Here is a 23,861-nt window from a genome sequence, read left to right as displayed (position 1 = left end):
TCAAAACATATGATTGATCCCGATCATTAAAAGGGTTGATAGATCAAATCCTATATGACTGAGTTTAAAGATAAGAGATTTTTTAACTTTGAATGTTTAACCAGAAACTATAACCTAAATTTGAGAGAGAGAAATTGAATTTACATTTGAGGCCAAAATACCTTTTAATGCAGGTCTGATGTTGATGTTATCGTAAAGTTGTCATTGTAATTTCATTGGCACCTAGATATAAGTATGCAAATGGATCCTTGTGTAGCTTATGTTCATTGCCATCATGCAGTTGAACCAAACAAGAACTCAAATAATAGACTAGATGAGTCACCCTGCATATTTCTGGACCACATATTGTTCTGATCTAGATTTGACTTCTTAGTTCCAATGAATTTATAATGTTTAAATAAATGAATATCTATCAAGCCCACAAGGATAAGGTAAGTCCACCTATGCACGACACTCATCTTTGAACAGTATGAACTTTTCAGAATGAGAAAATAAGGGATGGTGACCTAGTGGACTGAGCTGGCGAGCCAGGGTCAGAACAACCAACAAAAATTGATGCAAGCTAACAAAATGAAGAAAGTAAGAAACAAATAAATTGCAAACTTAAAAGTTTTCACTCATATTTTGCTCCATTCATAATAATAATTGTTCCATGCAAACAAATTTTTCATTCTGTATGGGAATCATCCAATTCACGAAAACTTTTACATATACCAAACTTTGGAAAAAAAAATGTAAAAATAATTTTCATAATTTTTTTTATAAAATGCAGTAGATCATTAATTCAGACAAGAATCATTAGAAAATATCACATTTAAGGTTTACCTGTTCTTTCCAAAAATTTCTAAACCTTTAAGAAAGAGACCCTGCTCAATGATCTTCCAGGGTTTACAATCACCCTTTTCAAGTTTGTAGATGTTTTCATCGACAAACTCTTCTTTTCTTTCACTTTCATCACCTTCAGTTACTGAAGGATCCTTAGATGTCTGGAAAATATCATTTTTTTGTGCTTCATCAAATTTAGGATTCATATTACCCTCCTCTTGCGCTACAAAATTTCTCTTATTTCTCATACTTGGTCTATTTGTCATTGATGAGCTGGAACTTTTACTGTCATTTCGTGTATCTGATCTGAGTTTCATATCTCGTGCAACAAGGCATCCACTAACAAGAGAATCAGCATCAGATTGCATCATTTTTTTCTGTTTCTTTTTTATGCAAATAAGACCCCGTTCAGCAACCCGTTTGGTCTTCTTCTTGGCTCCTGATTTTCCATGTTGCTTATTTCGTAATGGAGACGAACAGAGCTGAACAGAAACATTATCCTGATTGTTTCTCATATCAGACTCGCTGCTATCAGAAACAACCTTTGCATTTGAAGAGGCACTTTCACTTGGATGAGACTTTGCCCTCCTTAGGGAAGCTTTAACTTTCCTTCTTGGAGAAGGTTCTGCCCCAGGACTGCTGGCCGAGTGAACTAGCTCTTCAAGCTCATGGGGCATTTGAGAATTTGTTGTAGCTGTACTTTCTGATTTAGAAGCCTGATCAAAGTTTTTTTATTAAAAAAACATATATGAGTTTATAGTAAAACCAAGTTTGCCAAGCTTATGTCATGTCAAAGCAAATATAGCAAAATACTTTACCAATCTATGGCAGTGAGTACCACAAGGAGCACCATCATCGAAGTTGACCCAAGGATGTTGCTTTTCTGCCTGATACAGAACCCAATTAATGAATTATAGATTAAATATTATAGTTATAGATGTACCAATATGACTCACAGGGAATACTAGATCCTGAGAACACCCATGTAATCTACAATCAAACATCTGTGAACATGAAACAAGTAAACAAAATTCAATATCCAAATGAACAAGGAGATACAAAAAAGCCAAAAAAATTTGTTTAATGTCATACTGGAGCTGACCAGACAACGGCGACAAAAAAGATTATCAAAAGAATCTAAAGCTGCCTCCAGATCTTTCTCAAGAAATGCCTCATCAAGTTTTGCATCAGGTTCACTTTCCCTATTTTTGACACACTCTTCGTTATTTTCTCTCTTCAAATACTTTTCAGATCGCGCCTGTAGAAGATGTTTGGTGTGGTTTCACACCTCTGTAAATGCCAGCAATAAATGAATCGGAAACAGCTAAACCTAGGTTCAGGCTCAATCAATTGTCAAATCAGAAAAAATGCAACTAATAACTAAGTCAAGTCAGGTCAAAGAAAACAAGAAACATACCTTGATATCAGCAGAATCCTTCTCGAGGCTTTGAGCTAAAGCATCTAGAACCACATTGGATAGCTCAGCACGTGCAATGGTCGTCCTGCAATGGAATAGTTACGACAACGATCGTATTTTCTATGTACAAATATCATTGTTTATGATAACATGACTGATTGCATGTCCAAGTAACATTCTACACATACATAGATGTTTCTGATACATGATAAATAACTGAAATAAAATATATGATAACCCACTTCTCCCTTCTTGCAAACTTCCACTTTTCCCAAATCAGCAACAGATGAGACAATTTGCGCAGGTTGGATGAAGCCACTGCATTTGCTTAAGCTGTAACAGTGGCATTCAATTTCTTATGATTTCTTTTGGGACCAGTGTGGTGGATTGGCTAGTATGCTAGACAAGGTTAATAGTGATTCTTCCTACAATTAAAACTTAGACACACGTATATGCAGCAGAAATTAAGATAAGGAAGAAAACAAAAGCTGGCACGCCAATGTAAAATGGTTCAGAACCGCCATTCCTGAAAGCCCCACTCCATGGCCTATGATCCTTCAGATCACTTCCAAAAGCCCCACTAGTTTTTCTCCTTTAGAAGTTATTTCGGAGGTGGAAAACCTTCATACAAGCTTTCACAAGTTGTTAAAATTAGGCTTTGAGTGAGAGAGAAAGAATGTTACAATGAGTTCTAAGGATTAGAGAAAATTACTATGAACAATAGCTCCAAACCGCTCTCATTGCTCCCCCTTTTATAAGCCTTCATCACCTTTAGTTGTTGGTCTTGACCGTTATACTATGCTTACACCGATCAATCGACTGGATTCCACCATTAGTGGATTGATACTCCATAGTCATTAAATCATTGATCGTTGTGCACAACTCTCTCTAGCTTTTCTATTGTATCTTCAGTCGATTATATGCTTCTATCGATCGATTGATACGTCTAATAGACTCAGCCATGAAAGAAATATTGTTGTTGGTTGATGAGCTACCATCAGTCAACTGGACTAATTAATAATTGAATAACTCCAAACTCAGCCATGAGTAGAAACATTCTATTCATTGGTTGATTCACTCGAATAGACAACTTGGTCAACTCAACCACCATTTAACTGAATCGACTATGACCATCCTAATGATCGAGTCACCTAAGTTAAGAGCTACCCTCTTCCAAGTACAATCAATCAACTCTCAACTCATTTAAAAGTTTGCCTTGGAACTCCTTCGCCATCAAGTCATTTCACGTCAAGCTTTTCACCTCGGCTCTTCATATGTCATCCTTCCTGCTTCACCTACGTAGTTCACCTCCTCCAGCACAACTGCACTCTAATCCTTTCGTCCTACAGTCCCTCAGATGTCCCATTCTCCGATCTCTTTCGACCTCAAGCCATTAAAAAACCTTGATCATGTCATCTCCGTGTGTATATCTAAAAGTTATGCATGACTCAATACATATATCAAATACATACGCAATTGTAGCTTAAACATTTTACTCAAAAATCAAAAATCCTGATCAATCCCAATCACTTAGGGTTTAATTGCACTAACAATTCTCCTTTTTAATGTTTAGCAATATGTTTAAATTAAGAAAATCAAAAAATAAAATTGAGACCTAAATAAGACTCCCCTTATACCTAATCTCCTATAGAGCCAAAAATTTCAAATCAAATTATAATTTGCCAATAAAACAATAAATGAAATTTTTAACCTAAACCTTTTTCCTTCTCCCCTTTAGCACGCATAAAAAAGATTGCACTAAACAATCTAAATTCATGAAATTCACAATAGACAAACTTGTATTCCTAATATAGTAGACTTTAACTTGGTGCTATTCCTATTCACCTGACACAATCAGCTGCTCCTTGAATTACAATCTCGTGTTAAATTCAAAAATTCATGAAAAAGTACACAAATTTAAAAAAATTCTAAAATGTTCCAACTAATTTTATTTTAAGTTCATCGATCATGGAAAAATATATTTTAATGAAAGCTCATTTTAATTTTTTAAATTGACACAAACTCAAAATTTTCAAAAAGTTTTAATTATGTATCAAGTTCAAAGCCTTTATTTTGAATTCTTACATTTGAAAGCAATAACGCTTTCAAAGCATAAAATACACTTCCAAAATATTAAATTGTATTTTCAAATTATAAACCATTAATTTATTCATCTTCCCCATAGTTGGTTTATGATTGTTATATTGATACTCTATGGTTCATCTAGATGTCTTAAACATTGTTGATTCTGTCCGAAAGTCGATGAGATGGAAAGCTGAGGATGTGGCGCTCCGCTGCCCGCCTGTAGACTCTCCTCCGACCTACAACACAGATTACGTCAGTGCCGAGCCAGGGAAGGGGTTCCCGACGTTGGTCCTCCGACGCTCAAGTCAGTCACCGGCGATGAAATAGAAGGCAGAGTAACAACAAGAATGAACAGTAGCACAAATAGTGTATATTGCATACCTCCACCGATGCTTAGACCCCCCTTATATAGAGCTCCTGTAGCACGCGTGCACGCTCCCCAAGACGAGCGCGCTTCCCAAAGTTTTCCTAAGACTTGTTAGTAAAGTGTCCTGACATGGTACTTTAATGGGTCGAGTATATCTCTGAAATGACAATGGAAGCTCTCACCGTACGATCTTCTTGTTGTCTATGCCCGGTGTCAGTGGCACTTAACTCCCAAAAGGATGTCAATGGATAACAGTGAGAGTATGCTGCTAGGTCGAGCAGGTTGGCCACTCGGCTGGAACTTCGTTGTTCTTGTGTCCCGTCCGCTTGGCCGGAACTCCCCTGTGCTTGTGTCACGTCCGCACGGCCAAAGTTCTGCCCTGCCAATGTCGACTCCCGTTGCCTGGCCGAGCGAGGTAGCTGCTCGGCCCGGCTTCTACACATCGTCTCCTCCTCCGTCCGGCGTCCAATACTCCATTGAGCGTCGATCATTTGTCACCTCCCCGTATCGAAGGTGGGATCAAACCGGTACCTTCTCCCCCCCCCCCATCGAGGCATGATCGCCCGACCGGCCGATGATATCCAAGCTTTGCCCTGATCGCCCGACCGACCGATGATATCTGAGCATTGACTTGATCGCCTTGACTTTGACCTCCACCATGGCAACTATCCTTCGCAGGATGGGGCCCCTCCTTACCACCGCATCAATTATGAATCAACAATATCAACTAACGTCTCACTTAGTATCTAAGTTTATCAATATAAAATATCAAGTTCTTCCTATATTTCGTGTGAGATGTAAAGTAAGATATTCCTAACTTAGATATGTCAACATGCAATTCTATCCATACTATGTATAAGTCAACCATATCAAATAGATATTTAATGAGATCCATTAAGGTCGACTACCCTAAGATTGAGAAAAAATAGATTTGGACACTTAAAATAGGTTATGCCCAACTAGATTTACAAACTCATTGGGAATGAATTCCCTACATAGATTCTGTCTTTGATTACCCCTTAGCACTTAAACAATAGTATGTGTTTTCATTCTTGGATCCCTTATATCTAGCATGTTCTTGCTAAAATTCTCTTTGGGTCAATAGTGAATATTTTAGGGCAATACTTAAGAGTATCTACTTGTTCCCTTAATATTTTGTTTTCCACCTCCAAATCATGTAATTTATCACTAAGGGTAGCATTATTCTAATCCTTCCAAAATTCCTACTAATTTCTTAAGATGCATATTTTTCCTTTTTACTTTGCTTAAACACTAGAAGAGAAGCCTTAGCACAACGATAAAGTTGTTATCGTGTGACCTGGTGGTCATAGGTTTGAGTTGTGGAGACAACCTATTGCAATGCACATAAGGATGTGTACAATAGACCTAATGTGATTTAACACTTCTCGGAACCCTGCATTGGTGGGAGCTTTATATAATAGGCTGCCCTTTTTTTACTTTGCCTAAACACCTAGTTAAACTTAAATTGCATCTAAAAAAGCATAGGGTATATTGTTTACCTTACCATGTTGGCTAATTCACATAATTGAGCTCCCCTTCACTCGACCTCCCTTCTCCTTCTTCCTCAAACGAAGTTGAGACAACTCCATCATGAATTGCCATAGAGGCAATGCAAGGCCTATTATTAATTCCTATTTCCTCTAATGAAGAAGTGTCATCCCATCCATGTGGCCTTCAAGGAATTCTTCTTCTTGTTTTGCTCACCTTTGGAAGCTTACTATTCTCTTGATCTTCCTCTTCCTTAGCATTTTCTTCATGTCACTGTTGTCCAGATTCAATTTTCTAAAAGTTTAGTCACATGTCTTACCATGTAGGTCTCCTCATTAATATCCATAAAGGAAGAAGATACGAATGATCACTCTAATGGAGTGGTATATTTCTTCTTCTTTCCCTTCTTGCTGGCCAAAAGAGCTACTCCTCTTATTCTAGAAGCCTCTACTTCTTCCACCATTCCTGCAATTCTTAACTCATACAATTCCATAATAGAGAATAAATCTTCTAGGGTACTTATTATTAGTACCCCGAGTGGTTAAGGGAAGATCTCTAAATCCCAAGTGATTTGAACCACGGTTGTTTTAATATGTTATCAAATTAATTTAAATTAGGCCTTGTTGTTATTACTGATGTGTGTTTAAGTAGACAGGATTAGGAGAACACACAAGTATCAGGATTTGATGGAGTGTGGTGAAGAGTGGTATGAGACACCTAAGGGGCAGGAAAGGATGAGGAGCATTGGAGACAACGAAACCTTAACAGAAGATGCGAGCGAAAATGATGACACAAGAAGAGAGCCGATGGACTCGATGCATCTGAGCTACAAGAAGCTGCAGAAGAATACTCCGATGAAACGAGAAGGATAACACGGGGAGTGAGCCTCCAAGGGATGAGAAGTGAAATCTGTGCAAGGTAAGCTGATGAGTTGAGTGACTTGTATTCGATACGAGCGTAGTCTCAACCATAGACAGACTCAGGCGTAGTCGACAAGTCAGGAAGTTCAAACCACTGCAACGATGGTTTCGATCAATCAAACCAATCAGTTTAGTCGACCTACACATAGGATAATCATTATCTGTATGGTTGGTTATCGTTGGAATTGTATCGGGCGACCGGACATCAAGATCAGGCGATCAGAAGCCACATGGAAGCTGATCCAACAGTGCATATCCAATGTACGCAAGATCGGGTGATCGGAGTGCAGGATAGGGCGATCGGACGACATGTGGCCAACGATCCAGAATAGTTATCCGAAGCTGATAGAATTTCAATCGACCAAGGCGACCGAAAGGATATCATGTCAACAAATGAGATTGATTTGCAAGCCAGCTATCCGATCCATCGGTAAGGGTGTTATGGTCGACAAATAAGGGTTGTTGGACAACTAGAAGTCCACGACTAGACTAAAAAAGGCAGGCAAAGAGATTTTGTTCAACACAACAAGATCGCGGACAAGCAATTGGGGAGCAGATTCTCTCTCTCTCTCTCTCTCTCTCTCTCTCTATATATATATATATATATATATATCTTAATCCATAATTTTTGTTATTCTTTTTCTGTACAAAAATGAATGTCTAACATTTGCGTTAAACACCATTACTCAACACCTACTCCACTCACCTCTCTACCCTTTATCTTACATATTGTTTAGCTAATATTCTTATAGTGATTGTTGGGTTATTTTAAAATAATTATTGGAGTTGTTAAAACATTAATAATAGCTTTTCTTTGTTTTAATTCAAAAAATGAAATGTATTACTAGATAAACTTTATGCTTACTAGTTCCTTCCATAATCAATATTAAGATCATTTGTCCTAATTATTTTTAAGTGAAATTTGATTTTATAGTTTACCACAAGTTTTAGCCCATGACCCCGTTTAATGGAAATTAACCAAATTATCCAAATTATTTTACTTTATTTCGATAACATTCTAACAAAAAAGTTATTTATTTTAACTAAAACTATATTCAAATGCAATCGGCCACATTAAATTTAATTTTAAACACCAACTTTTAATAATTTGGTTATTTAATAAATTTGAATAATAGTAGTCTTTAGGTCATCACTCACTAAATGCATCCAACTTCATAAAACTTAATTTATTAGCATTAAGATAAAATTTCTCCAATTTGATTCAAATTTTAATTTGGTTTAACTTCAAAATTATAGGTTAATCAAATTTTAAACATTAAATCTCAAAAGAATTCCATTTTTATGGCTTACTTGATTTGGTTCAAGAGTAAAGTTTTTAATTGTCTTCTATTAATTTCCCACTCAATATAAACAGGGCAGTCTGGTGTATAAAGCTCCTGTAAATACAAGTTCCGAGGAAAAGTCTATTCTGCGCAACCTTGCCCTCTTTGCAAGAGGTTGTTTGCAATTCTCACTGATACTATAAATAAGTTAAATTATCCATTTCACATATCTAACCAATATTGTCAATTTATAATCATTGAAACACTGGATGCAAAGTACAAGGATTTACAAAGCTCCCGCCAATACAAGTCCCGGAGAATGGTGTATTGTATGCAGCCAATGTTCTAAATTTCGGGTTAGACGGCCAACCTAGATGGCCCTATGGACGCTGCTAGGTGTCCCTGATTTTTTTTTGGTCTTTTGGGCTTTTAAATCTACAAGCCCAAAAAAAAAATTGGGATTTGTCTTACCAATTAAAAGCCTAGTTGTCTATGTTCTACAATTAAACGTCAACACAAAAACAAGAAAAGTAGAAAACTAAAAACCTAATATGCGCTCTACTATTTCTCTAAATCATTTCTAATGTCTCTTCTATGGAATATCGTTTCATCTTCATCATTGACCAGTCTGCAGTCCTACTGATAGCTGAAAAGGTACATTTTTTCCATCTTTCATTTTTTTTCTCATGTTTTTCAATTTTTTTCATGTTAATCTTTGGAATATCTAAATCTTGGAACTTGAAAGAGAAAACTGTATGGACCGTTTTTTTAGTTCAATTTCTTAATCTTTCCTAGAGTTTTTTTCTTTTTATATGACTATCTTGTACTTTAGAACCATGGGAGCTTGTCATATTTTATGTAGGCTCTCTATTGTTATTTTGTACCATATGATTATATCTTAATATTTTATATAAAATTATCTTAATTAATTTATATATAATTTTTTCTTAGACTTATTAATGATTCCAAAGTTCCTAAATTTATTCTTAAATCACTTTTCAGGTTATCACAATTAAGTTATTGACAATATATTACAATGGCAAGCAATCCATTTTCGACAACATCCGTCACTCAACTCGAATTTGGAATTCTTAGGAGAAAGTCAAATGACATCGGATGGAAGTTTGGAATGTTGATTGATCCTAAAAACCTCGACAAAGTTCAATATAAATTATGGGGAAAAACGATGTCGGGGAAGCATATATGATCAAGGAGCATATAGGAAATATATCTAAAAATGTATTTGGTTGTCGAAAACATCTCAAAAAAATAAAAATAAGTGCAAACAAACTATTTTAGAGGGGAGGAAAAGAAAGCAAAAATAAAATAATGAAAGAACAAAGTTGTAGAGCAGAGATGAAGAACAAAATAATAGAAGAACAAAGTTGTAGAGCAGAGATGAATAAAATAATGGAAGTGTTAGAATGTATACTAAAAGTCTAGTTTTTTGTATAAACATTTATTTTGAAATGAGAATCACATTGATCAAATGTCTGCATTTAGTTAAATGTAGTTATCCATTTAATTTATATTGTAGATAACATGGTGTGTGATGTCACACAGAAGATCATGTTATCAGTTCCTTATAAATTATAAATAGAAGCTCACAATCAAAATGGATTGGGACAAACCATTGGAATGGTTGTAGTGTAATTTGGTACTAATTTATCTTGACTATAAAATTACACTAGTACACTATGTGTGTATAGAGAATGACCATTTGAGGTTGTTCCTTTTATATTGACTGCATAAAAGAACAAAACCTCTGTTATTATGGATGTGCACACTCTTAATCCCGATATAATAACAAGCGCATGTACTTAGTATTTATTTATTTAAATTATCAAAGGGTAAGATTTATTCGTTAAATCAATAGGCCCGATAAATTAGGAAATAATATTATTTATATGGTGTGTTGTTGATTATAGAAAGAAACTGTGTCCTATTTATTAAGATGATGTCCCCTTGAGAAACTCATAAGGATTGTCATGTAAACCCTGCAGGTGGAGTTAGTTCCAACATGATAATGAAGTTGAGTGGTACTACTCTTGGAGCTAGATGTTAATTAAGTGAGTTGTCAATAACTCATTTAATTAATGGGCATTCGATATCTTAAACACATGGAGATTAACGCACTCATGATAAGAAGGAGCCCATAATGTAATATGGGATTGGTGCGGTAGTTCAATAATAACTCTTTAGTGGTATGAATTATTATTAATGAACTTGAGTTGGGTGTTCAGGTCGAACACAGGAAGCTCAAGCTCATCAAAAGGCCAAAACCAATTCCTCCTCTAGGTCAATATTGTAGCCTCTATGTATAAAGCCTCGCATCCACCCAAGTCAACCTTATGGCCGGCCACATCCTTGCTTGGTGCCCAAGCAAGGGGCCGGCCAAGATGAGTTTAAAAGTGGGTTTTTAATTTTTTAGATCTTTCTTTTTGTAGTCATCTACAAAGTTTTAAAAGAGAGATTTAAAATTTTAAAAACTTTCCTTTTTTGAAGTCATCCACATGGTTTTAAAAGAGTTTTAAATTTAAAAAATCTTTCCTTTTGTAGTCATCTACAATGATTTAAAAGAGAGATTTTATTTTTGTTAAATTTTCCTTTTTTGTAACCATGATTTAAAATAAAGGTTTTAATTTTAAAAATCTTTCCTTTTTATAGCCATCTACAATGTTTAAAAGAAAGATTTTTAATTTTAAAACTTTCCTTTTGTAGCCATCCACAATAGGAAATTTAAAAACGAGATTTTAATTGTTGTTAAAATCATTCCTTTTTAGCCATTACCAAGAATTATAAAAGAGGATAGATGGTGCCTTAGAGGAAATAATCATCTACACAATTTTTATTCCTCTTTTATTCTGCCGACCCCCTCATATTCTTATTTTCCCCTTGCTTTCTCACCTAAGGCCGACGGCATCAAAAGGCTTCAACCATCTTGTGGTCGGCGGGTTGCAAGGAAGAAAGAAGAACAAGAGGTGGTGTTCCTAACTTTGATCCCTTGGTAGCCGAAAGTCTTGGAAGAAAGAAGGACTTGGGTGGTTTTTGCGTCTTGGTATATCGTCGCCCACACGACGTCCAACAGGAGGAGAGGAATACAGCAGAAAATCAAGAGGTCTTTAAGCTACAAAGGAAGGTATAATTAGTTAACTGTTTCCGCTGTGTACTAGTTTATTTTTCCTTTGTATGAATCCTGAAGTACCAACATAAGAGGCTAGTGATCTTGTGCTTTGATTGAGGTATCTATAGTTTAACCTAGGGTTTACTGTAAGGAATTTAAATATTCAATTTCTTTGAAAGACTTTGACTAGGAAGTGATGGATGATCCCATACCCAAGAAGGTCGAGTGCCTCGCCAACGACCTGGAAGTCAATCCTTGAAATAGATATTTAATCAACTTCTGTAATATGGTTTAACTTCTGATGAACACATGGGTTGAACTTGGATTAATAATGTTAAGTTTCGTTTGCAATCCAAGTTTAACTTCTGAAAAACACATGGGTTGCTAGGAAAAGTTATGTGCTTGTACAAATTTTTGTACGGGAAACAGAACGAAATTTCGAGTAGCGCCAACGGGAAGAATAAAGTTGTAGAGCAGAGGTGACTATTTCTCTAGACGAAGGTCTTGAAATTGAAGAGATAGAATTAAAAAACTTCTTCCACTTGGCCTCATGGATAGATATACATCGATAATTGCTCAAGAAAATGTAAGTTCAAGTAAAAGTAAAGTGATTCGCCAAAAAAAATATAAATGATGCTTCTTCAAAGAGAGAACTCAACAAGTTCAACAATATGTTGGGAGATGGGTTCATGAAAATGGAATCTCATTCAATGTTGTTGATAATGATAACTTTAAGCAACTAATGGAGGCAATTGGTCAATTTGGACCAGAATTCAAGCCTCCAACTCAACATCAACTTAGGGAGCCACTATTAAAAGCCAAAATTAAAAGAACAAAGCAACTACTAAAGAAATATGAAGAAGAAAGGGCAAAGAATAAGTAATCGATCATGACAGATGCATGGAATGATAGAAAAAGAAAAAGCATCTTAAATTTGTGTGTTTATTGCAAGGAGGGTACTACATTTTTAGAGTCTAAGAAATCTTCAGACGAGGCACATACAGCTGAACTTATTTTTGAATATGTTGACAAGTGTGTTGAATAAGAGTTCAAAATATTATTCAGATTATAATTGACAATGCCACCAACAATATGGTTGTAGCTAAATTGATGAGAGAAAAACAACGTGGGATCTTTTAGAGTTCATGTGCAACTCACACCATTAATCTCATGTTTGAAAGTATTGGCAAGCTTCCACAATATAAAAAGGTTATTGAGCAAGCCAAGTCTTTTACCATTTTCATTTATGCTAAGACTTTGTCATTGATGAGAAGTTTCACGAAAAAGAGAGACAGTTCGGCCCGGAGTTACCAGGTTTGCATCAAATTTCCTCATTGCAAAATTTGATTGAAGAAAAATCTAGCTTAAGGGTCATGTTTACACGTGATATGTGGGAGAAATTTAAATGGTCAAAACAAACAAAGGAAAATTGGCTTACTTCATTATGACGAGCATAAGTTTTTGGAATGGAGTCACTTTGGTAAGAATTCTTGAATTGATAGATGGAGATAGAAAATCATCGATTTCTATATGGGGAGCTTCTTCAAGCTAAAGAAGACATCAAAGTGGCCCTGAACAATGTAGAATCAAATTATCAGCCTATCATACTGATTATTAGTTAAAAATGAAGGAAAGACTTGATACATCATTGCATACCACTCCCTTTTTGTTGGATCCCTATTTTCAATATAAAGATAATTCTATTGCTCTTTATGAGGAGGTCGCGATGGGGATTTTTGAATGCATGAAAATTTTACATGCAGTTTGATCTACAAAATATAATTATTAATAAGGAATTTGTAAAATATAAAGACAAGACTGGGTTATTTGAAAAAATATTAGTAGCAAAAGCATGTAAAAAAAATGATGATACATTTGATCCATGTGCACGGTGAAGTACATACAATGCCCACACACCCAACTTGCTAAGAGTGGCATTGAGGAAATTTTCATTAACTACAAGTTCATCTGGCTGTGAAAGAAATTGGAGTGCATTTAAAGGAGTAAGTTTTAAACTTTAAGTCTTTAATTAATGTAAAGTATTAATTTTTAAAGTTTATATTCATGTTACTGACTATAATATTTATTCTTTTTTTTAAGATTCATACAAAGAAAAGAAATAGATTGGATGGATTGAACAATCAAATATTTATCCAATTTAATATTAGATTGTTGAACAGACAAAAAAGAGAAAGGAGTCGATGTCCTTCTTGCAAAAGATGCTTCAAATGCAGAAGGTTGAATTGTGGATGGTGGGAGAGATGATGAAGTTGAACTAGGTTGCGGGCTCACTTGGCAAATGGTTGATGAAGTAAGTGGAGCAGATGAAAATCTACAATTTCGAAGAAGCTCTAGAGTGAGAGAACTTCACGAAGATGATTTTGCATCTGAAGAAGAGGATCAATGATATTAAGTTTGTGTCCGATGAAGAACAAGTTGTTGAAAATTATAGAGACGAAATAGAATAAATATATGATATTTTATTAGTTGTGTAATTTTGAATTCATTTTAAATTTGATGTTATTGTGTTAGAGTTATAGTATATGATTTATTATGTAATTTATGTTGATACTGTAGAATCCGCCTAACGACGCCTAGTCCCCCCCAAAGCGATCTAGGCTCTAGGCGCTGTTCTGGCACCCGACTAGCACCTAGTGAATTTTATAACCTTGTACACAGACTTACCTTACTTTGCAAGAGGTTGTTTCCAATTCCCACCCATAGTATAAATAAGTTAATTTATCCATTTCACCCATCTAACCAATATTGTCAAAAAAAAAAAATAGACTTCATATCATTTTCATAAGTTCACTATCTTTCATATGAATTAATCTTCGGTCACGCTAAGTTTCTATTAAAATGTTATTATAAATAAAGTTGTCACAGCTTTTGTGCAATGTGCAGGTTATCAAAAATTTTTTTCGCTAGGTGTCCGTGTCCGGCTTACGCTGACTAATCCTAAGGTGTACGGCTTGGCCCCACTCCCCGTACACGAAGCATGAGTGGTTCCGGAGTTGGTGACCACGCACACGAAAATTTTGATCGCAGGCATATGCCCAGCAGGAATTGAATCCTTGCTTCATGGATTCACCGCCAAACCTTTACCAACTGCGTTGTGCCCTGGGGGCAGAGATTATCAATTTATAATCATTGAAACAGTGGGTGAGTACAATGATTTTAAGAATGGCAACATGATGATGCTTCATTATCCTAACAGAATAAAGGTGTACAAAAGAACAATGTAAATAGGACTTAAAAAATATAAGATGGCAAGAAAATCAAGCAGTGACATTGTGCAAAGCATGACCAACATAACAAAATTAAAAAAAAAAGATCATACAGAAGAGACTAGAGCATAACCAACCGAATAATGAAATCTTCAATAGTCCCGAATTCTTTTTTCTCCTCTTCTTCCTCGACAATATCGTCCTCACTGTCGCTACAGATTAAAGCTTCACCACCATTGTGGTCATAATAAATTCTTCTACGACCAACTACTGACTGATCCTCAGTCATTATTTGGTTCCTAGAAAACAAAATTTTAATTGAATACAATTAGCCACACAGATTTAAGTGATCATTGAAGGCATTCTTCCAAAACAACCTTTTATGTCAAACTTAAAAAAGAAAGAGAAAACAAAAAGCTGGATGCAGTGAAAAGGTTTCCTTGTTCCTCTCAAATTTGCAGTAAAAATAAACAAAGGGATACACCCAAGTCTAAAAACTTCTACAAATATATTCAAATTTTATCCATCTCTCCAACATTTGTACAAGCTTGTAAAATCTGGTATGTAATCAGATGACTACTCAGCCTGATCAGTACAAGGGAGAATTATAATCATGTTAAAAGCTAATCAGACAGGAGAAGCTAGAGCTCTATATCTTTTGGCAAGTAGTCTCACAAAGTTAAGGAGAATTCATAATCTGACCACATCCTTTAACAGACCGATGCTTCCTTTCAAAAATAGATAAACAGTTATGAACTAAAAAGATAATGTTTAGTGCTTTAAGGAAAGGGAATTTGAATTGCCACCTTGATAACAAGGTATGTGAGAAAAACAACTCTCATTACATAATGAATATCTCTATGTATGTGCAACTATATCAAAACCTTGTTTCTACCTATTTCATAAGCCTTCTATCTGCATATAGTATAATTGAGGAGGCATTGTAATCAGTCACTGTTATGCAGATATACCTGTCTAAAAATATCCATGTAGTATAGAGAGGTAATTTTGGCACTTCAGGCAGTTTGATCAATTGAACATTCTTTCCACCAAAATTGTTGCCAATAAGAACAGCTGTGGATGCATATGAACTTTCTTCTTGGCAACTACCACTATCCTTTTCTCCTGATTGTTCAAGACTATTTAGTGTACATAAGGCGTCATCTTGTCTCCTAGTTAATAAATCTGCATGTAAATCATTATTATGATCCGAACAATTTCTGAACGATAGATTATAAACCAGTTGTGTCATGTTAATGAGACTCTGCTTGTTCTCTTCCATTTTTTTCTGGAACAAAAGAAGAAACATCAGGAATAAAATTTTAACAATTTTCAATTAACATTGGAATCCCAGAATTTGAACCTTAATGTAAACACGACGATCATAAAACACTTGCTTCTTCAAGGAATCAATAATTTCCATAACATCTGCAGGAGTGTAGTTTTCTTCTCCAACCGCAGCAATCTGCAACAGAAAAAGTAGAATATGAATTCACAGGATTTCAAAGCAAAGTAAAAATTGTTTATGCAAGTAATATTAGCAATTCTTGCAAAAAAAAAAAACACTGGTATAGAAAATTAATTACAATTGCATCAGTCCTAACCCTAAGAATTAAATCTTTAAATTGAGTAATTAACTGGATCATTTTCTTTGCAGGTCATCACAAAATTTCCAAGAAAAACAATTGATTGGGCAACCACTACAGAATAAAAAATTTCAAAATTTTCCTCTAAGGAAAACTAAAAGATGAGTTTTCAACCTAGATAAATAAACAAGATTGACATTCGCTCATATCAATTCATTTCTAGCTTTCTTGCCTGAAGAATCCAAAGACAGATTATCACCCTCCAGATCAAACAGAGTTTTGTTGAAAGGGCTGGTGTAAATTTGCATAAATGTAGTGCAACACATTCAGCTTTCTTAATTTATTTACTATTTTCATATCAACTGATTCTCATTAGTCAAAACCAAGGTTTAATATCAATCTCTACTACGTTTTCAGTAATATATTGTGTCATGCTAGTCTTGTTTCAATACTTATTTAATTGAATTAATAATGATAACATAATTAATTTTATTGCGCATAAGTTGAAAGTTCTAATTAACTAATTAATTATTTACTTAATAATTAATTAAATTGCTAGTAAACGCCAATTGTGTTTTAATTTTAGCTTTACAGCCTTTACTCATAAATTGTATACTTAAAATCTACTCAAGTTTTGAAGGGAGAATGTGGAAATAAGCAATGAGAAATTGAGATATTCCTTGGTCTTCTATAAAGTAAGGTATGTTTAGTTTTCAGATTTTGTAACATTGGAGCAATTTTAAATTTGATTAAAAAAGGGACAGCCCGGTCCAATGAGGACCCCAAGGAAGAGTCAATTGTACACAATCTTCTCCTACATTACTAGAAGTTGTTTCCACGATTCAAACTCACGAATATCAAGTCACACAATAACAACTTTTTGTTGCTGCAAAACTCCCCTTCAAGGATGTGAAATACTATAAAGAGATCCAAACTTTATCAAAATTTGGAGATGTAAAATATTATTTTTTGGGATTAATTATATTTTAAATTTTATAACTAAATTGTATTTAATTTGATACGTATAAATTTATAAAAATGAAAAATATAAAGTTCAACTCTAACTCAACCCAATTAAATTTGAAATTTTGAATTCAAAACTTTATGATTAAATTAAATTTGAATTTTAAAAAAAAAAATATACCTTTATATTGAACTACATAAACATTTTTTAAAAATAAATTTAATATATATCCCATCAATGCACATCTATTACAATCATCTTATATCTTTAATGATATTTTAATGAATAAATTAAAAGTAATCAAAGAAAAATAAATAAATTATTTTCTTAACTTAATCAAATAAATTTTATTCAATCAAAGCTAGCAAAAGATGTAGAGAAAAAGCTCGACATGAGCTCGTTAAATCCTAATTTTTCCATCGCTTAGTCACATGATTTTGTCTATTTATCTTGACATCACAAAAGTTAGATTATACAAAAGAATACTCGTTGATACAAATTCTATCCTATTTTAAATTTTTTAAAAAATGTAAACACTAATTGAGCTAAATTAAACCTATATTTGGGTTTTAGATGTCAAATAAGGGGGCGTTTGGTTCTTTCCTAGGAAAAGAAATCGGAATAAGAATCATAGTATTGTGGAATGAGAATGGGTATGAGCATGAATATCACTCTTAAAAACAATATTTGGTTAGTTGAATATTTTCTATCCGAATAAATTAAAATTTCCTTTTTTACCCTTAAAGGAAAATAAAAGAAAAAATTAGATGTGAGAAAAAGTTGAATGTGAGAGAAAAATATGATGAGAGAGAAAATATAACGAGAAAGAATGAAGAGAGTAAAAGTATGATAAGAGAAAATGAGGAAAGAAAGTGTGATAAGAGAGAGCATGATGATAGAAGATGAGAGAGAAAATATGATGAGAGAGGATGAAAAGAGAAAAAGTGTAATGAGAAAAAATAATAAGAGAGAGTGTGATGGGAGAGATTGAGGAGAGAGAAAGTATGATAAGAGATAAAGAGTGATAAGAAAAAATATGAAAGCGAATGTGATGGGAGAGATTGAGGAGAGAGAAAACATGATGAAAGAGAAAACGTGATGAGAGAAAAAGTGTTGAGAAAAAAGAGAGAGAGTGTGATGGGAGAAATTGAGGAGAGAAAAAGTGTGATGAGATAGAAAGCATGATGAGAGAGAAAGTGTGATGAGAAGAAAGAGAAAAGAGAGTGTGATGTGAGAGATTGAGGAGAGAGAAAGTATGATGAGAGAGGAAGTATGATGAAAGAGAAAGTGTGATGAGAAAAAAAAGAGGGACGAGAGTGTGATGGAAGATATTAAGGAGAGAGTATGTGTAATGGAAAAAAAGGAAAGAAAATGTGATGAGAGAGATTAAGGAGAGAGAAAGTGGGTGATAAAATGAGGAGAGAGAAAATATGATGAGAGAGAAAAAGTGATATGAAAGAAAAATTAAATAAATATATTTTGATATTTGATATTAAGGAAAAAAAATTAATTTTGGGCCAAGGGTATTTTTGGAATAATGGAATATTTTGATTGTTGAAAATAGAGTAATGACTCATTGAAGGGGGGAGGCATGGGAATGAGTCATTACCCAATTATAAGGATTCATTCCCTTATTTGTATTTCCATTCCTATAATCCAAACATCAACAATGACAATCAATGATTGTTATTCCCATTTCCCACTCTTATTTCCCTAAACCAAACGCCCCCTAAATATTTAGGTTAAATAGAACCCATCGGGTAAACATAGGTGATTAGAATCATGTGGGTTTAAAATGAGTTTAATTTAGATTTATTTTAGTCAATTCAAGCCAAACCAAATTTATATATGTATGATAGTCAAACATGATGATGTTTAATTAGATTAGTGAAATTTTTAAAAAGTTAGGAATTTAATTTCTCTCTTGTACTCTCCTCCTCTCCTTGCCCTTTTGCTAGCTTGTCACTTGCCTCCAACTGCCCACTACTAGCAGCCTACCTGTTATTGATCCCCAATTCTTTTCTCCCCTCTCCTCCATCACCCCTTCTCTCTCCTACTCTCTCTGTTCCTCTTGTCCCTTTATTTCCACCGCATACAACTGCCACTATTAGAGCTCTAATGTCATCTTGTTGTGCTAATATCATCTTGCGTTCCAATTAGAGGACAGAACAATTTCCGTTTGTGCAGACAAGCATAGCTCAGCACTTTAATCCTTGATCAAAACATTCATGCATTTCATCTACTCAATTTCATAGTGAATATGAACGCAAGCAAATGGATGATAACAAGGAATGAGTGATCAAGTGACTTGGGTTGTATCTAACAAGCATGGAAATTACAATAAAGAAGTGAAGAAACCCTATAGGCAAGCATAGTAGAGCATTGATTTGTTTGACCATGGTGAGCGTGATCCTATTGAAGTGTTTAGCTCATGATTACGACTTATAAAAGGTTATCGTGGGCATTATATGTGAATTTGCTTTACTCTAGCCAATTTGGCGAAAGAATTGGATTCATTTCATTTAGTATAGGAGGGCTAATAGAAGTTTTACTAAATTAGAGGGTGCGTAATTGTGTTTTTACGAATAAAAATCATTGATTATGTATGTAAAATGTGCCTTAATGGAATAATTCCCCACTTAAGAGTAGGGGCAATTCAAATGGATATGCGTGAGGAGAGAAACTAAATCTTCCTCAGGGTGTTGAAACCCTTCCCTCTCTTGTAGTTGAAACACCCATCTCTCTCTTCTTCTATACACCTTTCCCTTACCTTCTTCCATGGTCAATGAAAGCCTCTAGAACAAGTTGTAGACTCCCTCTCCTCTTCTTATCCTTCAATAAAAGTCTAGGTTTTGATTGGATAAGACTTTAAATCTAAGTTTTCATGCTTGTCAAGATTTATTTGAACCCTAAGATGAATGTGTGGAATTCTAAGGATAGGAGTTTGGCTCTTATGTTAGTGGAAACCTCAATGCCCTCAATATCTGAAAATGCCAAAAGAGGAAGCCACTTTTTGATGGAAGGACCAATCTTGTATAGATATGAGGTCATCATGATAGAGGCTAGTTTAGGTCATCTAGTTCTTATAATGAGTATTTTCTTTCAACTTAGAAGTTACTGATAACAATTTAATGGCTGTACAATTAATAGAATGGTTGTACTAAATTGGAGAGGAATAGTGCATAGAATTTCTTATATATAGGAGGTATTGCATTTAAGACAAATAAGAAATGCCCTCAAGCCCTACAATAAGTTGGGCGTAGTCGATTGGTTGAGGTAAATTTTTAATTAATGTACTTGTATGGTAAAAAATTAACATGATAGTGTCTATCTATTGTGAATTATGGATGTCGACCCTAATACATTAAGGCATTGACCTTATCTCATTCATGATGTTTGCCTAAATTCAACCTAAATACATTAATGTCGTCAACTTAAGTTCATAAATGGCGTCAACCTTATATTATTTTCATGTCAGCCTTATTAATATATTTTTGGCATCTATGTAGTATGCATAAGTTGAAGCATTTAGCCCCATGTTTATGTTTTTATACTATAATTATTATTATTGTTTTATCATTGTTCAATAGGGAATTTCTTAATGATTGAAAAGTACAAATGAAATCATGGTTTACAATCTTGTGCCAAACTTGGCAGCATTGTCAAAACATATTATTTCGATAAATCACCAAAACTCTATACTATAAATCTGCACCAATTGAATTATTTAAACTAGTTGTTTTACCTTATTTTTTATTTTTTTCCTCCTTCTGCCTCTAATTTGTCACTGACACCATACATCAATACGTTAACATAATACCAAAAACAATATCACTTCAATCAAAAAACTAAACTCCGACACAGCTAAAGATTTTGAGCCTTGAATAAAATAATCTTAATGTTTAGCCAAGTTACATCTAATTAAGCTAACTAGTTATCAGTTTTATTGTTTACATATTTTATACCTCTGGAATTATGCCTTGGTCATATGCAAGTTGTTAAATCATGGCTCAGCTCATTACTTGGTCGTTGAATTGCTAGGATTATTTGTATTACTTGAAAGAAAGCATCATTGACTTAAACTAATACGCTGGTTGTTGTCATTTTATTGTTGCATCCATGTCTATATGTGGGAGGAAGCACAGGGCAATAGAAGATTCAGAGATGGAGATAAAGTTGTGTCATTGGTTTAAAGTCATGCAAGTCATCTAAGTTACTGGTAGTTTTGGTAGGAAATATAGCAACTTTTTTTCATATTTTTGATTGTTTCCTTTTGAGTTGAGACACTCAATGATAGTGAAGATTGCACATGGTGATGGATGTGTTCAATACAGTGGTAAGACCCATCATTCTCCTAGTCATTTAGTATTGTGTGGTTGTTATTATCATTTACATTTTTTGGGTTATTTATTGATACTTTCTGTTGAACCTCCTGTGATAAGGATCCATCATTGAGTTTTGATGTTTAAGAAAATAGTTTAAGTTAGAATCATATTCATATTTAATGTGTACAAAGTTGTGCAACACTTGATCAAGATATATATTGAAACCTGGCATGGGCAAATGTATTGGTTACTCGATAGATCAAGGTCTATGAAAATCAGAGAAAGATGGCATGAAGCATTTGAGGGATGCAAAGCATTGAAGTATGTCAATGCTAATAACTACTAAAAAGGTATTTAATATCACACAACCACATGTTTTAAACCTTGAATATTTTAATAAACACTGAAGTATTGTGAGTTCATAAAATCATCAATGATTTGCAATGACCTTAGAAAAGACATATTATAACTAGCTTGAAAATTTGAAGAAGATAATCACCTTGTAGCTAACTTGGAATCACTGAATAAACTCAGCTTTATGAGAAAAAGATTATTCATAACAAAATAACCGTATATGATAACAGATACATACTTTTCAAGATGGCAGTAATTGTATCTCTTCCACAATGTGGAGATGAAAATCAGTAGCCTAATTTGGGGCTTCAAAGAAACAAAAACTTCATGAATTATATTGATGTTTGACTCTGTAAGGATTAGTTTAGGTTCCTTGGAAACAATGGGCAAAGAAGCATAACCATTTGGGGCTGGATTAATAACCTAGCTGAGCATGAACATTATTAAATTCGGCCACTTAATGTTCATGAGCAGATTCGTAAACTCTTCATAAGCACTACTTGTGATTTGTGAACAAAACTCATTAAATATTCATGGACATTTCACAAGACAAAGCTCATTTACAAGTTTGCTTATATATATACACACATGCAAAGTTTCATTCATAAATTAAATATTGAAATTTTTGCATCACTTCCATACACATTAACAAATATAAATTATTTGTTTGAAATTATTTATAGTATGCCTAAAAGATATATATACACACATGCAAAGTTTCATTCATAAATTAAATATTGAAATTTTTGCATCACTTCCATACACATTAACAAATATAAATTATTTGTTTGAAATTATTTATAGTATGCCTAAAAGTTCATAAATAAAAAACATTTTATTTATTCAGGCAAGTTTGAACTGATTATGAGCAAGAGAAGTTAGTTGAGCTAGCAGTTGGTTTTTCCTTTATTGGATAAATATGCTTGGACAAAGTTGGGTGCTCTTCTTATGGACCTCTACAAATTGATTGAACTCTCTTTAGGAGAAAACAACTCAAGGCCTTACCAACTTCAATCAAAAGGCGACCATAATTAACAACCCTAGCTTAGCTTCAACTACACTACACCTGCTCCCGTTGGCATTTTACGGAAAGAAAAAAATAATAGTAGAACCCAAGCAGCAAACAACATCAGCCAGAGCAATGCAGCTAGAAATCTCACCGATTTCGAAACAAGCGACCAAAGATCTCGGCACACAAAGTAGTAAACACCAAACTGCAGAACCAATACCGAGGAGAGGAGAAGAGAATAGTAACCTGCTGAGACTGCGAGGGTTTAGCGGAAGCGGAAGATGAATCTTTAGAAGCCATGGCGGCTTCCAGCAAGCCAAGCAACGCCAACGACCGGCGCAATCACTACAGAACGTAGATCCGTCGGCGGGAGAAATTTGGGGTTGGGATGGAGGAGAAACCCTAATGTCAGGCCTCGGGGCGCGAGAATGAGAGAGAAAAGGGTCGCTGGTGAGGAAGCGGGGCGGAGTTTGAACCTGTGGCACGCCGCAGAGGGGCGGGCAGGCGAATGAGGGAAGTGGATTTGGGGGGTAATTAGAGCCCAGCAAATGGGCTGCGGCCGTCCCCTGTGACCGCGTTCTCGCCCATAGACAAAAACTTCGTATGTTGTCAACGTGTGTGTATATATCTTGCGTCCCACTTGTATCCTTAGTTCATAAATTGAGGATGGGAGGATGATTAATTACATCGATTAATTTATTATAATAAATTTTATCTTATTAAATAGATAGAATTCATTATAATTTATCAATTAAAGATATTGGATCATTCTCTATTTGTAATTTGTAAACAAGAAGATCTCGCATATCACATAGGAGAGAGAAAAGTGGAGAAAGAGAAATAGGTGGGACAAGCATTTAATCAAA

At 34.5% G+C, this 23,861-nt stretch overlaps 1 protein-coding gene across 1 annotated transcript; it reads right to left on the bottom strand.

The window, feature by feature from the left end:
* Window positions 1-821: 821 nt before the first annotated feature.
* LOC122004682 (histone-lysine N-methyltransferase EZ1-like) lies at window positions 822-23,579 on the bottom strand. Its single transcript, XM_042559532.1, has 9 exons — window positions 23,242-23,579; window positions 16,121-16,222; window positions 15,729-16,045; window positions 14,895-15,056; window positions 2,243-2,327; window positions 1,928-2,083; window positions 1,782-1,829; window positions 1,644-1,712; window positions 822-1,541 (listed from the first exon to the last, which is right to left on the bottom strand). The coding sequence occupies exons 1-9, from the start codon at window positions 23,293-23,295 to the stop codon at window positions 822-824; spliced, it is 1,713 nt and encodes a 570-aa protein (XP_042415466.1). The 5' UTR covers window positions 23,296-23,579.
* Between the last annotated feature and the right edge of the window lie 282 nt (window positions 23,580-23,861).

Source organism: Zingiber officinale, chromosome 7B (genome assembly GCF_018446385.1).
Source record: "Zingiber officinale cultivar Zhangliang chromosome 7B, Zo_v1.1, whole genome shotgun sequence".
NCBI classification, from domain to species: domain Eukaryota; kingdom Viridiplantae; phylum Streptophyta; class Magnoliopsida; order Zingiberales; family Zingiberaceae; genus Zingiber; species Zingiber officinale.
Note: the sequence above shows the minus strand (reverse complement) of the source record. Positions and strands in the feature narration are given on the sequence as shown.

Excerpts from the sequence above, each read along its gene's own strand:
- LOC122004682 (XM_042559532.1), bottom strand. The coding sequence starts at position 23,295 with ATGGCTTCTAAAGATTCATCTTCCGCTTCCGCTAAACCCTCGCAGTCT. Across the intron at positions 16,046-16,120 it reads ATCGTCGTGTTTACATTAAG|AAAAAAATGGAAGAGAACAA; the intron begins GTTCAAATTCTG and ends CTTTTGTTCCAG. Across the intron at positions 15,057-15,728 it reads ACATGGATATTTTTAGACAG|GAACCAAATAATGACTGAGG; the intron begins GTATATCTGCAT and ends TTTGTTTTCTAG.